General features: G+C 40.8%; 1 protein-coding gene across 5 annotated transcripts in view; it reads right to left on the bottom strand.

Annotated features, from left to right (window-relative positions):
* Positions 1-264: 264 nt before the first annotated feature.
* Brinp3 (BMP/retinoic acid inducible neural specific 3) overlaps positions 265-15,013 on the bottom strand; it is a 493,646-nt gene continuing 478,897 nt past the window's right edge. For all 5 annotated transcript variants that reach the window (XM_060364418.1, XM_060364421.1, XM_060364419.1 and 2 more), the window contains one exon: positions 265-1,740. In XM_060364418.1, the coding sequence (XP_060220401.1) occupies positions 624-1,740 (1,117 nt within the window). In that variant the 3' untranslated portion in view covers positions 265-623. The remainder of the gene's footprint in view (positions 1,741-15,013) is intronic.

Genomic DNA, 15,013 nt, shown 5'->3' with positions numbered 1-15,013 from the left:
GATGTTTACTTAAGAATTAGTTCGCATGACAAATTTAATGATGACTGTTTCTCTTTTTATTTCCAGAGTGAAGCTGATAAACATCCTTCAGCTATTCTGAAAGGAACTGGACACAAGCAGTCCACCTATTTGGGTTTTCAGAAAGATGACCAAAAGGAACCTTTAACAGTTTCCATTAAAAAGTCCTGGTGAATTTTCCCCAGGTTTCTACAAACTATATCAAAATAGAACTCATTTCATGGAAAAAAAAGAATCCCACAGCACTTCTTGTTAATAACTGTTCAGCTACAAAATTTTATTGGTATCATTTTATGTTCCCTCTAGAGGATGTAATGCACAAAAGCATTGCCACGGAACATATAAAATTACAAATGAAATTTATTGTAAAAAGTAGAATGTCTTCTAGACTGGTGTCAGTATTTATTTCATTCATAAACCAAAACTGTAGTATAATATATTCATTGTCAGCAAGTTCATGTGTTTAAATTGCCATCCAACGTTATTGACTGATATAAGACAGATATTGAAAAGACAATTTAAATTTACTTTTCCAAACATAAACTGTTCCACAAAAGCACTGTAAAAACTCCTTCAAGATTTTGGGTTGTGCTTGACATTTACGGCTAACTACATAATTTGGTTGTGTCATAATCCACTGTGTTTGGCAATTTGGCATTAAATGCCTGCAGAGCAGATTGAATTCTCACCACCTCACTAGTAGACAGCTTGAGTCTATGACGAAGCAAGCAAGAGAAAAGATCTAGGCGGCGTTGACCAGGTGGGGAGAGCTTATTTACACGGTCTCTTATCTCCAGCAGCTGCAAAAGGGCCGAGTCCTGGGATCCCTGAGTGTAGGGGTAGTCCAGCTGCAGAATCAGGTCCCGGATGGCTTCAGGATCAAAGTGCATGCTGTAGCCAAACACTTGGATGTTGTTGATTTTCATGTAGCCCAGGTTCCGGGATGGGTCAATAAACTCCAAAGGCTCGTAGTAAATGCTCTCGTTGCTATTGGGGCCGTTTGCCTTGATGCGACTCCTCAGGTAGATGTGTACTGTCTCAAAAAATGTCTTCCATTTGTTTCCCAGAGTCAGTGTCCAGTTGTAACACTGCAGGGGCAGGTCCAGCTTAGTCCGCTCCCAGTCTGGAAAGCTGCTCTCACTCACCGGCATAAACCAGCTCTCAGAGTGGCTGCCTCCAAAGGGGTTGACGTAAACAGCCAGCACCGGCTCCAAAGTGCTGTTTTTAGTTAAGCAAATCTGTAAAGAGAGACCCAAGATCATGTGGACTAGACTGGACTTGTACTTGTTACTCTTCAAGGTCAGGAGCATACGCTTCCTCCAGGAAGGATCAAACCAGCTGTTGAGGCGCATGTCATTGCTGATAAAGATGGCATGGACTTCTATTCGTCTGTCTGTTTTCTGCAACAGGTATTTCATCTCCAGGTCTTGCAGGTCAGTCTCAAAGCCTATGTAGTGATCAGTTGATTCGGCAACTTCAGGCTTGCAGAGTCCCTGGCTCAGCATGTAGCCTGTGTTGCAGGTGCCGCAGCGAGTGCGGTTGTCAGGCGCACAGGTCAGGCAGGCGGAGGCATCACCCACGGTGCAGGGCAGAAAGGCTGTGCACACAACCTGGTCATTGGGGCAGGTGCAGGAGTGAGTCTCTTCGGAGAAGCTGCCCAGAAGGCCATTCTCATTGCAGTAGAGAAAAGACTGGATGCGAGTGAGCCAGTAGGTTGAGGTTCTAGAAATATAAAACAAAACGAATGCTTAAATTCTGCGTGATTGTGTGTGTGTGTGTGTGTGCCATGAAGTTAATCCCAGCTCCCCATTTCCTGCACTTTTTGCCAGATCTACAACCAGTAATGATAAATATGAAATAAAGGTCCATTTTACACACACACATACACCACACATACACACACCACACACACACACACACTCACCACAGAGAGAGACTTACAGAGAGAGTCTGAGAGAAACCAAACCATTTCTCTCAATTATTACTCAGACCAAAAACCACTATAAAAAAATCCAGAAACTATTACATTGTTTGGAATATGATGCAAAGTACCAATGCTTGACAACGGGTCCTATGGGAAGCCGTTTAGTCATGGGAGTTAACATGCTCAGTAATGAATTTATTCTATTGTCACTGAGAATAAATTCCTTAATATAGGACAAGTTTAAACTATAGCATACCTCTTGATTTTTTTTTTTAGTGGGCTACCATTAAATACTACAGCAGCAGTAACACCACCACCACCACCACCAACAACAACAACACAACAATAACAACAGAAATTTCTCCATAGTATTGCTTGCTCATGGGTCTTGGATTCCCAGGCTCTGGAACTGTAAGCCATATTTTTTTCATAATTTATTAGCTAGTCTGTAGTATTTTGTTTTAGTAGCCACAACTGGATTTAAAAAATTATTTCTGAGTTTTTCTAAATACTGTTAAGATAAACTCTTGTGAAAAACTCTCCCACAAGTGTTCCCAAATGTTACAAATTAATTTATGAGGCTCTATGAAGATGAGAGTGCATGCAGTAACTGACCTGTTTATTCCATTCTGTTTCTCCCCCCTCTAGTCTTCTCCCTTCATCTTCCCCTTCTTATTTTCTTTATGCTCTCTGTGCTTTCCTCCCTTATTCTCTCCTTCTCCCTTTACTTCCCTCATTCCTTCTTCTATTTTTACTTGCTTATTTTGTTCTGTACAGGTCTATCATTTTATATTTCATACAGACATACATATAGTCCATCTGAATTGAAGATTTTATTTTCTTCCCTGAAACCAAAGTATAAATTCTTAGGGCATACCCATCTCTCACTGTAGACTCTAATCATGTTTTGAGAGCATGAGAACAAATAAATCAGCCTAAGGCTAAAGAGTGAGATCACAAAAGTAGAGGAGTATAGAAAGAATTGTTGGAACATTGAGAGAAAAGAATTACTTTCTTAGCTTTTAGACATTTTCAGCCAGTGTTAAGTTTGTTCATATTTTCACAGACATACTGCTAACAGATAACATTAATTTTCTTGCTTTTCAGCTCATCCTGAGTAAATACTGAAAGCTCAGCACTCAGCGTACACTTCATCTGCTAAGGAGAGGTAGCAAAGGAGGGCTTGGCCTCTTAGATTCTTGCCCTTTCCTCTCACGAAACACCCTTTGACTACTTGGCTATATTTCACAAGGTAAGAAGGCACTTTTCAAAGGAAAAAAAATCCAATAATCTTTCTTTTCTTTGCTCTCATTGAAATCTTGGTGCAGGCAGCTGTCAAAAGTAGATATTCAGCAAGTTTCAACATTGCACAGTGGATGTTTTAGATGTACTCAAAAGTTGACATATTTTTTTCAAACAGAGTGAGGTAACCCAGAAACAGAAAGACATACATGATATATACTCACTTATAAATGGATATTAGCCATATACTATAGCATAAACATACTAAAAGCTGTAGATGTTAAGAAGCTAAACAACATGGAAGACCTTAGGGAAGAAGCCTAATCCTGGGTCAGAAGGATAGACACTGGAAGTAGTAGAAGACAAAGATAGTACAGGAGTCTTCCATAGAGAGCCTCTGAAAGACTCTAGACATCAGGATGTGAAAGCATATGCTGAGACTCACAGCCAAACTTTGGGCACAGTGCAGGGAATCTTATAGAAGAAGGGGGAGATAGAAAGACCACAAAGGGATAGCAGATCCATAAGGAGACCAACAGAGCCAAAAACAAAATCTGGGCCTGGGGGTCCTGCAGGGACTGATGAATCAACCAAGGACTGTGTATGGAGAGGAACTAGACCCCTGGCTCAGATGTAGTCCATGGGCAGCTCAGTCTCCATGTGAGTTCTCTAGTGAGAGGAACAGGGGTTGTTTCTGACATGTACTCAGGGGCTGGCTTTTTGATACCCCCACCCACCAGTAGAGGTGGCCTAATTAGGCCACAGGGAAAAAAAATCCGGAGAGTCCTCATGAGACCTGATAGGCTAGGGTCAGATAATGGGGTGGGGGGGAACCTCCATTATCAGTGGACTAGGGAGGTACATGGGGTAGGAGAGGGAGAGTTGGTAAGTAGGACCAGGAAGAGATGAGGGAGTGGACTACAGTCTAGATACAAAGTGAATAAAATATAATAAATATTAACAATAAAGAATATATGCATATATATGTTTATTATGTATATATACATAGATTATATATATATATATATATATATATATATATATATACCATTTTCTCATTACCTCATGAACTATTGTCCAAAACTGATCACATATTTAGTCAATTCAGTCATAAAACCTCTCTCAGAAGATACAAAAAATTGAAACGACTTTCTGTAACCTATCAGGCAACCATGGATAAAAGTTGGATTTCAACAACAGAAACAACACACTCATGGAAACTGAAAAATTCCTTGCTGAAAAACTATTAAGTCAAGGCAGAAATAAAAAAAAAAAGAAAACCTTAAAAACTTCAAAAACTCAGTGAAAGGAAATGCACCACATACCCAAACTTAGGAGATACAATGGATGGAAGCAGTGCTAAGAGGAGAGCTCATAGCACTTAGTGCCTTCATAAAGAAATTAGAGAGATCTCATAATAGTAACTTGTCAGCCCACCTGAAAGGTCTAAAACAAACATACCCAAGAGAAGTAGACAGCAGGACAGAAGTAAACTGAAGCTGAAATCTATAAAAAGAAAGCAAATAATCAATGTAACAAATAGCTGCTATTTAAGAAAATCAACGTGAAAGACAACCATGGGATATACTCACTTATATAGACCTATAAGATATGATAAACATAATGAAATCTATACACCTAAAAAGATAATCAATTGTGCGGACATGGGGTAAGATGATCAATCCTCGTTTAGAAAGACAGATGGGATGTGCATTGAACGTATGACAGGAGTCTACTGAGCACATCTGAAAGACTCTAACTAGCAGTGTTTTCAAAGCAAAGACTCATGACCAAACCTTTGGCAGAGTACAGGGAATCATAAGAAAGAAGGGGAGTTAGTCTGATGGGGAAAGGATAGGAGCTCCACAAGGACCAAATATATCTGGGCACAGGGTCTTTTCTGAGACTGACATTCAACCAAGGACCATGTATGGATATAACCTAGAACCTCCGCTCAGATGTAGCCTGTGGTAGCTCAGTAACCAATTGGTTTCCCAAAGTGAGAGGAATAAGGACTATTTCTAACAGGAACTCAATGACTGGCTCTTTGGTCTCCCCACCCCCGAAGGGAGGAGCAGTCCTCTTAGGCCACAGAGGAGGGCTTTGCAGCCAGTCCTGAAGATACCTGATAAAACAGGATCAGATGAATGGGGAGGAGGTCTCCCCTATCAGTGGACTTGGAAAGGGGCATGGTGGAGATGAGGGAGGGAGGGAGGGACTGGGAGGGAATGAGGGATCGGGACACGGCTGGGATACAGAGTTAATAAAATGTAACTGATAAAAAAAATTAATAATAAAATAAAAAAAGATTAGAAAAAAAAGAAAAGTTAAAAAAAAAGAATTGGGAGGGAATGAGGGAGGTGGCTACAGCTGGGATACAAAGTGAATAAACTGTAATTAATATAAAAAATAAAAATTTAATTAAAAAAAGAAAATCAACATGATAGAGAAACTAAAACACAAAATTTGAAACAACGGGGGAGGGGTAATAAGAGAAACTGAAGAAATCCAAAGAATCATTAAGTCACATTTGTACTCCACAAAATTTGAAAATATAGAAGAAATGGACAATTTTCTTGATAAATACCACTTATAGAAGTGAAATCAAGGTCAGATTAAGAACATAAATAGACTTACACCCCCAAAGATATAGACACAGACATCAAAATAAGTCCAGTGTCAGACAGTTTTAGCACAACATTCAAGCAGACATTCAAAAAAGAGCTAATATCAATATTCCTCAAATTATTACACAGAGTAGAAACAGAAAGGACATTGTCAAATTCATTTTATTAAGCCACATTCACCTGATACCCAAGCTGCACAAAGATTCATCAAGAAAATTTCAGACCAATTTCCCCTATGTATATTGACTCATTTATTATTTTATTCTTAATAAAATAATAAAATGATATCAATAAAATAATTTTAAAAAATCCAAGAATTTATCAAAACGACCATGCACCATGATCAAGTAAACTTCATCCCATAATACAGGGTTGGCTTAGTACATGAAAATCTGTCAATGCAATCTACCATATAAACAAAATGGAAAAAAAATCCCACAAGATCATTGTAAAGGCTGAAAAGTCTTTGACAAAATCCAATACTCCTTCATGATAAAAGTCTTGAAGAGATCTCGGATTCAAGGCAAATACCTAAACATAATAAAGGCAATATACAACAAGCCAACATGAAATTAAATGGAGAGAAAATAAAAGCAATCTCACTAAAATTGAGAATATGACAAGGCTGTCCACTCCATATCTTTTCAATATAGTAATTGAAGTTCTAGCTAGAGCAATAACACAACTAAAGGAGATCAGGAAGATATAAACTGGAAATGAAGAAGTCAAAGTATCACTATTTGCAGATGATATGATAGTATATGCATGTGCTCCCAAGTATTCTACCAGGGAACTTCTACATCTCATACATCTCATAAACTCCTCAGAGAAGTGCCTGGATACAAATTTAATTACAAACAAACCAACCAACAAACAAAAAACAAAACCTCAGTAATCCTCCTATCTAAAAATGACAAACCAGCTGAGAGGGAAATCAGGTGTTTCACCTTTCACAATAGTCACAAGTAATAAAGAATACCTTGGCGGGTCCGAGGATTGTTCAAGGTTCCTGAATAAACTGCATTGAAAGAAAAAAAAAGGGGTGGGGGCAAGATGGCGGCGCCGGGAGGACTCTCATTCTGAGCAGCAGCACAGCAGGATCAGCACAGTGACCAGCAATCAGAACTCTCGGCCATAAAACACAGTCATTGTGTTTCCCAGGTGAGAGGATAACCCACGGTGGGGGATTCAATCAGCTTTTAACTCACCAGGCTAAACAGTGGAAGAGATCCCGGTTCCGCCAGACGCTTGGCTGCTGGCCACCAGCTCCAGCCCCAGCCCAGAGCCACAAGCCAGTGTCTCTGGTCACGGTCCCAGACTGAACCTTGTACACCACACTATCAGAGACTGGAATTTTCAGTCGAGAGATAACCCCAGGGTACAGGAAATGATTGGGACCGGCCCTAGGTCACCCAGACATCCCCTGGAAAAGTCTCAGGTTCCACGGGCACCCCAGGAGCCAGGCTGAAGCCAGAGCCTGGGACCCAGGTTCCAGCACAGAGCCCTGCCTGCCTGCGCGCCTGATTCGCCGCCGGAGATAGAAACAGCGGGTCTGATCTCAGAGCACTCAGCTCACCCCCAACCTGAAAAGGTCCCCGGAAAATTACCCAGCTTAGGGAGGCACCCAGGCTCCCAAAAGCTGCAAAGGCAGACACAGGCAGTTTCTGCGCACCAGACAGCTGGCAGACTGAGCCTCCATCACACAGCTGTGCTCCAGGCACAGGCAGTTTCTGTGGCCAGCCAGCTGGCGGACACTGAGCAGTGTGCACCAGGGCAAAAAAAGACACTGGGAGTCCCTGTCTCCAGAGAATCCACGGGGAAGGAAGGAAACTGTACTGACCTAAATTACCCAATCCTTCCCTAGAAAAAGTCTAGCAGTCTAGTGGGGCTGAGGCACCAGCACTCAGCTGTACTCCAGACACAGGTACAAACAGTTGAGGCGCACCTGATGTCCAACTGGGTCACAGCAGCTGATCATTAAATTTACAACAAGAAACCCAGAAACAGGGCAGCTGCCCTCAGGACTTCCCTGGATGGGAGGAGAACCCTCTCGACTAACAAAGACCACAGTTACCACTCAGGTATATATCCCTGAGGTGAGCAACTCCTGAAAAAACACCAGCCATCCAGGGACTATACCCAAAAAGCTGAGAAGACATCCTTCAGGAAAAACCAGCTTTCTGCAAAGAGGATTCTCTCCACCACAGGATCCCCAGGAACCACCAGAAAATAACCCCAAACTCCTAAGATAACACAATGGGTAGAGACCAGCATAAAAGCTCAAGCAACAAAAGAGAGAGCAATATGGCATCTCCAGAACCCAGTTACCCAGGGGCAAGTAGCCCTGGACACCCCACCATAACTGAAATCCAAGAAGATGACCTAACAAGTATGCTCATGAAGATGATAATAGAGGAAACAAATAAGATTCGTAAAGACATAGAGGAAGATAAACTCAAACAGAATATTGCCATCCGTAAAGAAATAGAGGAAGCTGCAGCCAAACAGTTTATGGCCTTTGGAAAGGAAATGCTTAAAACACTGAATGAAATGAAAGAAACAGAGTTGAAGGAACTAAAAGAAAAACAGGAAAGTACAATCAGACAGGTGAAGGAAGTAAACAAAACAGCTCAAGACCTGAAGACAGAATTGGAAAAATTAAAGAAAGCACAAATGGAAGAAATAATGGAAAGGAAGAATCTAGGGAAGAAAACAGGAACTACAGAGGTAAGCATAACCAACAGACTACAAGAGATGGAAGAAAGAATCTCAGGTGTAGAAGATACAATGGAAGAAATTGATGTATCTGTCAAAGAAAATGTTAAATCTAAAAAATTCCTGACACAGACCGTCCAAGAAATGCAAGACAATATGAAAAGACAAAACCTAAGAATAATAGGTATAGAGGAAAAAGAAGACTCCCTTCTCCAAGGCCCAGAAAATATTTTCAACAAAATCATTAAAGAAAATTTCCCCAAGCTGAAGGAGAGGCCAATTAGAATACATGAGGCCTACAGAACACCCAACAAATTTGACCAGAAAAGAAAATCCTCCTGCCACATAATAATCAAAACAGTAAGTATACAGAACAAAGAAAAAATACTAAAAGCTGCAAGGGAAAAAGGCCAAGTAACATATAATGGCAAACCCATTAGAATCACACCTGACTTTTCAACAGAGACTATGAAAGCCAGAAGGGCCTGGACGGATATCATGCAGACCCTAAGAGAACACAGATGTCAGCCCAGGCTACTATACCCCGCAAAACTCTCAGTCCTCATAGATGGAGAAAACAAGATATTCAATGACAAAAACAAATTTCAACAATACCTACAAACAAATCCAGCATTACAGAAGACACTGGAAGGGAAAATACAACCCAAGAAAGCTAGCTACATTCAAGAAAACACAGGAAATAAATAACCTCACTTCAGTAAAACAAAAAGCAACCAAGCACACAACCTGATGACCACAGCCAACATCAAAATCAAGAGATCTAACAGCCACTGGTCATTAATCTCTCTCAACATCAATGGACTTAATTCTCCAATAAAAAGACACAGATTAACAGAATGGATACGTAAACAAAACCCAGCAATCTGTTGCATACAAGAATCACACCTAAGACACAAAGATAGACATTACCTGAGGGTAAAGGGTTGGAAGACAACTTTCCAAGCAAACGGACCCAAGAAGCAAGCAGGAGTAGCCATTCTAATATCTGATAAAATAGACTTTCAACCAAAATTAATCAAAAGAGATGGGGAAGGACACTTCATACTCATCAAGGGAAAATTCCACCAGGAAGACATCACAATCCTGAACATCTATGCCCCAAATACAAGGGCACCCACATTTGTGAAAGAAACATTGATAAAATTTAAAGCACATATAGATCCACACACATTAATAGTGGGAGACTTCAACACCCCACTCTCAACAAAGGACAGGTCAACCAAATAGAAATTAAAGAAAGAAACAATGTCTCTGACAGAGGTCATGAATCAAATGGACCTAACAGACATTTACAGAACTTTACAACAAAACACAAAAGAATTTACCTTCTTCTCAGCATCTCATGGAACCTTCTCCAAAATAGACCATATAGTGGGTCACAAAGCAAGCCTCAACAGATACAAGAAGATTGAAATAATCCCATGTATCTTGTCTGATCACCATGGAATAAAGCTGGACCTCAACAATAACAGAAATAACAAAAAGCCTACACACACATGGAAACTGAACAACTTGTTACTAAATGACAGCTGGGTCAGGGAAGAAATAAATAAAGAAATTAAAGTCTTTCTAGAAATCAATGAAAATGAAGACACAACATACCCGAACTTGTGGGACACAATGAAAGCAGTGCTAATAGGAAAGTTCATAGCACTAAGTGCCTTCAAGAAGAAATTCGAGACAGCTCATTCAAGCACCCTAATGGCTCACTTAAAAACCCTAGAAAAACAAGAAGCAGACACACCAAGAAGGAGTAGACTGTTGGAAAGAATCAAATTCAGGGCTGAAATCAATCAATTGGAAACAAATAAAACAATTCAAAGAATCAATGAAACCAAGAGCTGGTTCTTTGAGAAAATCAACAAGATCGACAAACCCTTAGCCAGGCTAACTAAAAGGCAGAGAGACACCACCCAAATCAACAAAATCAGAAATGAAAAGGGGGATATAACTACAGACACTGAGGAATTCCAAACAATCATTAGGACTTACTTCAAAAGTCTATATGCCACAAAATTTGAAAATCTAAATGAAATGGACAATTTTCTTGATCGATTTGACTTAGCAAAGCTGAATCAGGACTAGGTAAATCAACTAAATAGTCCTATGTCCCCCAAAGAAATAGAAGCGGTCATCAAAAGTCTCCCATCTAAAAAAAGCCCAGGACCAGATGGCTTCAGCGCAGAATTCTACCAGACCTTCAAAGAAGAGCTAACACCAATTCTCTTCAAACTATTCCACAAAATAGAAACAGAAGGAATATTACCAAATTCATTCTATGAAGCCACAGTCACCTTGGTACCTAAACCTCACAAAGACTCAACAAAGAAAGAGAATTTCAGGCCAATCTCCCTTATGAACATTGATGCAAAAATACTTAATAAAATACTTGCAAACCGAATCCAAGAACACATCAAAGATATTATCCACTATGACCAAGTAGGCTTCATCCCAGGTATGCAGGGGTGGTTCAATATACAGAAATCCATCAATGTGATCCACCATATTAACAAACTGAAAGAAAAAAAACCACATGATAATCTCCCTAGATGCTGAAAAAGTATTTGACAAAATCCAACATCCATTCATGTTCAAAGTTTTGGAGAGATCAGGGATACAAGGCACATATCTAAACATAGTAAAGGCAATATACAGCAAGCCTATAGCCAACATCAAACTGAACGGAGAGAAACTTAAAGCAATCCCACTGAAATCAGGGACAAGACAAGGCTGCCCACTCTCTCCATATCTCTTCAACATAGTGCTAGAAGTCCTTGTTAGAGCAATAAGACAGTTGAAGGAGATCAAGGGGATACAAATTGGAAAGGAAGAAGTCAAATTATCACTATTTGCAGATGATATGATAGTATATGTGAGTGACCCCAAAAACTCTACCAGGGAACTCCTACAGCTGATAAACACCTTCAGCAAAGTGGCCGGATACAAAATAAACTCAAAAAAATCAGTAGCTCTCCTGTATACAAAAGACAAAAGGGCTGAGAAAGAAATTAGGGAAACAACACCCTTCACAATAGCCACAAATGACATAAGGTACCTCGGAGTAACCCTAACCAAGGAAGTCAAAGACTTGTATGAAAAAAATTTCAAATCTCTGAAGAAAGAATTAGAAGAAGATATGAGAAGATGGAAAGATCTCCCATGCTCATGGCTTGGCAGGATTAACATAGTAATAATGGCCATCTTACCAAAAGCAATCTACAAAATCAATGCAATTCCCATCAAATCACCAACACAATTCTTTACAGACCTGGAAAGAAAAATTCTCAACTTCATATGGAATAACAAGAAACCCAGAATTGCTAAAACAATCCTCTACAATAAAAGATCTTCCTGAGGTATCTCCATCCCTGATCTTAAGTTGTACTATAGAGCAACAGTTTTAAAAACTGCATGGTACTGGCATAGAAACAGAATGGTGGATCAATGGAACTGAACAGAGGACCCAGAAATAAACCCACACACTTATGGACACCTGATCTTTGACAAAGACGCCAAAACCATACAATGAAAAAAAGATAGCATCTTCAACAAATGGTGCTGGTCTAACTGGATGTCTACATGTAGAAAAATGAAAATAGATCCATACTTGTCACCCTGCACAAAACTGAAGTCCAAGTGGATCAAAGACCCCAACGTAAAACCAGATACATTAAATCGGCTTGAAAAAAAGTGGGAAATACCCTAGAACTCATTGGTACAGGGGAAAACTATCTGAACAGAACACCAACAGCACAGGCTCTAAGAGCAACAGTCAATAAATGGGACTTCATGAAACTGAAAAGCTTCTGTAAAGCAAAGGACACTGTCATCAAAACAAAGCAACCACCTACAGATTGGGAAAGAATCTTCACCAACCCTTTATCTGACAGAGGACTCATATCCAGTATACATAAAGAACTAAAGAAGCCGAGAAGCAGCAAACCAAGTAATCCACTTAAAAAATGGGGAATAGAGCTAAACAGAGAATTCTCTGTAGAGGAATACCGAATGGCAGAGAAGCACTTAAAGAAATGCTCAACCTCACTAGCCATTAGGGAAATGCAAATCAAAACAACCCTGAGATTTCACCTTACACCCATGAGAATGGCCAAGATCAAAAACTTAAGTGACAACACATGCTGGAGAGGTTGTGGAGAAAGGGGAACCCTTCTCCACTGCTGGTGGGAATGTAAACTTGTACAACCACTCTGGAAATCAATCTGGCGCTTTCTCAGACAACTAGGAATAGCGCTTCCTCAAGATCCAGCCATACCACTACTGGGCATATATCCAAAAGAGGCTCATGTACACAATAAGGACATTTGCTCAACCATGTTTGTAGCAGCTTTATTTGTAATAGCCAGAAGCTGGAAACAACCCAGATGCCCCTCAACTGAAGAATGGATGCAGAAATTGTGGTACATCTACACAATGGAATATTACTCAGCAATGAAAAATAAGGAAATCATGAAATTTGCTGGTAAATGGTGGGATCTGGCAAGGATCATCCTGAGTGAGTTGTCACAGAAGCAAAAAGACACACATGGTATATACTCACTCATATAGACATACAACATAGGACAAACCCACTAAAACCTGTGCATCTAAAGAAACTAAGCAAGAGAGAGGACCCTAACTAAATTGTCCAATCCCCATCCAGAAAGGCAAAGAGGATAGACATCAGAAGAAGAAGAAAACAGGAAACAACCTAGAACCCTAACACAGAGGGCCTCTGAAAGCCTCTGCCCTGCAGACTATCAAAGCAGATGCTGAGCCTGATGGGCAACTGTTGGGCAGAGTGAATAGAATTTTAGGTAAGAACTGGGAAATAGTAAGAGCTGGAGAGGACAGGGTCTCCACAAGGAGAGCAACAGAACCAGAAAATTTGAACACAGGGAACTTCCCAGAGACTCATACTCCAACCAAGGACTATTCATGGAGATAACCCAGAACCCCTGCACAGATGTAGCCCAGGGCAGTTCAGAGTCCAATTGGGTTACATAGTAATGGGAAGAGGGACTGCCTCTGACAAAATCTGATTGGCCTGCTCTTTGATCACCTCCCTCTGGGGGGGAGCAGCCTTACCAGGCCATAGTAGAGGACAATGCAGTCACTTTTGATGTGAACTGACAGACTAAGATCAGAAAGGAGAGGAGAACCTCCCCTATTAGTGGACTTGGGGAGTGGCATGCAAGCAGAGGGAGGAGGGAGGGTGGGATTGGGAGGGGAGGAGGGAGGGGCTTATGGGGGGATACAGAATGAATAAAGTGTAATTGATGAAAAATTAAAAAAAAGGGAAAAAATAATTTAAGAACCTTAAATGACTTTCAAAAGTGGAGGAAAACATGCAGTTAGTCAATTGGCATGGAGCACGTCTCGCCCCTGGGCTCAATGGTCTCCTGAACCTACTCAGACCTCGGACACCACCACTGCTAGTTCTAGTACTGATGCAGGATGTTGCAACGAGGGGGTTAAGGCTTCTCATAATATTTCCTATAAGCCCACACCTGTTTGTCTATATCCCCAATTTTTATTCATTATTAGCCAGATAGAGCCAAGTAATTGTGGTAATGATACTTGCTTTTTTGCCCAATGCTGGAATGCTAGTAAATTAAGGTATGCCCTGGTTACTCGCATGCCTCACTGGGTGCCTGTGCCCGTTGATGCCCCTCACGCTATGACTCTCTTCAGACAGAAAAGGGATCTTGGAACTACAGCCACCATTGTTACTACCATCTCATTGGCGGCTGTTGGAGCTACCACCGGGGCATTAGCCATGAGTCATACTGGGCAGACTGCTCAGACCCTGAATAATCATTTAGCCAATGTAGCTCATGCCTTAGTTGTACATAAAGGAATTAATGTTCAACTAAAAGGAGGCTTGATGGTGTTCAATCAGAGGATTGACCTCGTGCAGGAGCAAATTGATACCCTATGGCAAATCGCTCAACTTGGCTGTCAATGAACATATGTTGGACTTTGAGTCACTAGCATATAACATGAGAATTTTTTCTGTGCTGCAAATTTGTCTAAACAATTGTCGAGCTATATTTTAGGTAATTGGACTGGAGAATTCGATACTACGATGGAGCAGCTGAGAGTGGCCATTGTCACAGTAAATTCTCCCAGAGTGGACGCAGGACTAGCCACAGGATTATCATCATGGATTGCTGCAACCATGAATCATCTGAAGGAATGGCTGGGCATGGGAGCATTAGCAGGCCTTCTGGTGTTGGTCTCCTTGGTTTGCCTGTGGTATATATGCAAGATTAGAGTCTCACAACAGTGTGATGCAGCCATGATCATTCAGGCCTTTACAGCCATTGAAGCAGGACAGTCTCCCCAAGCATGGTTAGATACCACAAAAAGCTAAAATGTTACGCTCAGGATGCGAGGCTAAGCACTGCACTCAGGGTCAGCCACTTTGGACCCAGAGAAGAGCATGTCTGATTGCATGCGGGTTGAT

The sequence above is a fragment of the Meriones unguiculatus genome, chromosome 11, assembly GCF_030254825.1.
Source record: "Meriones unguiculatus strain TT.TT164.6M chromosome 11, Bangor_MerUng_6.1, whole genome shotgun sequence".
Taxonomy (NCBI): Eukaryota; Metazoa; Chordata; class Mammalia; order Rodentia; family Muridae; genus Meriones; species Meriones unguiculatus.
Note: the sequence above shows the minus strand (reverse complement) of the source record. Positions and strands in the feature narration are given on the sequence as shown.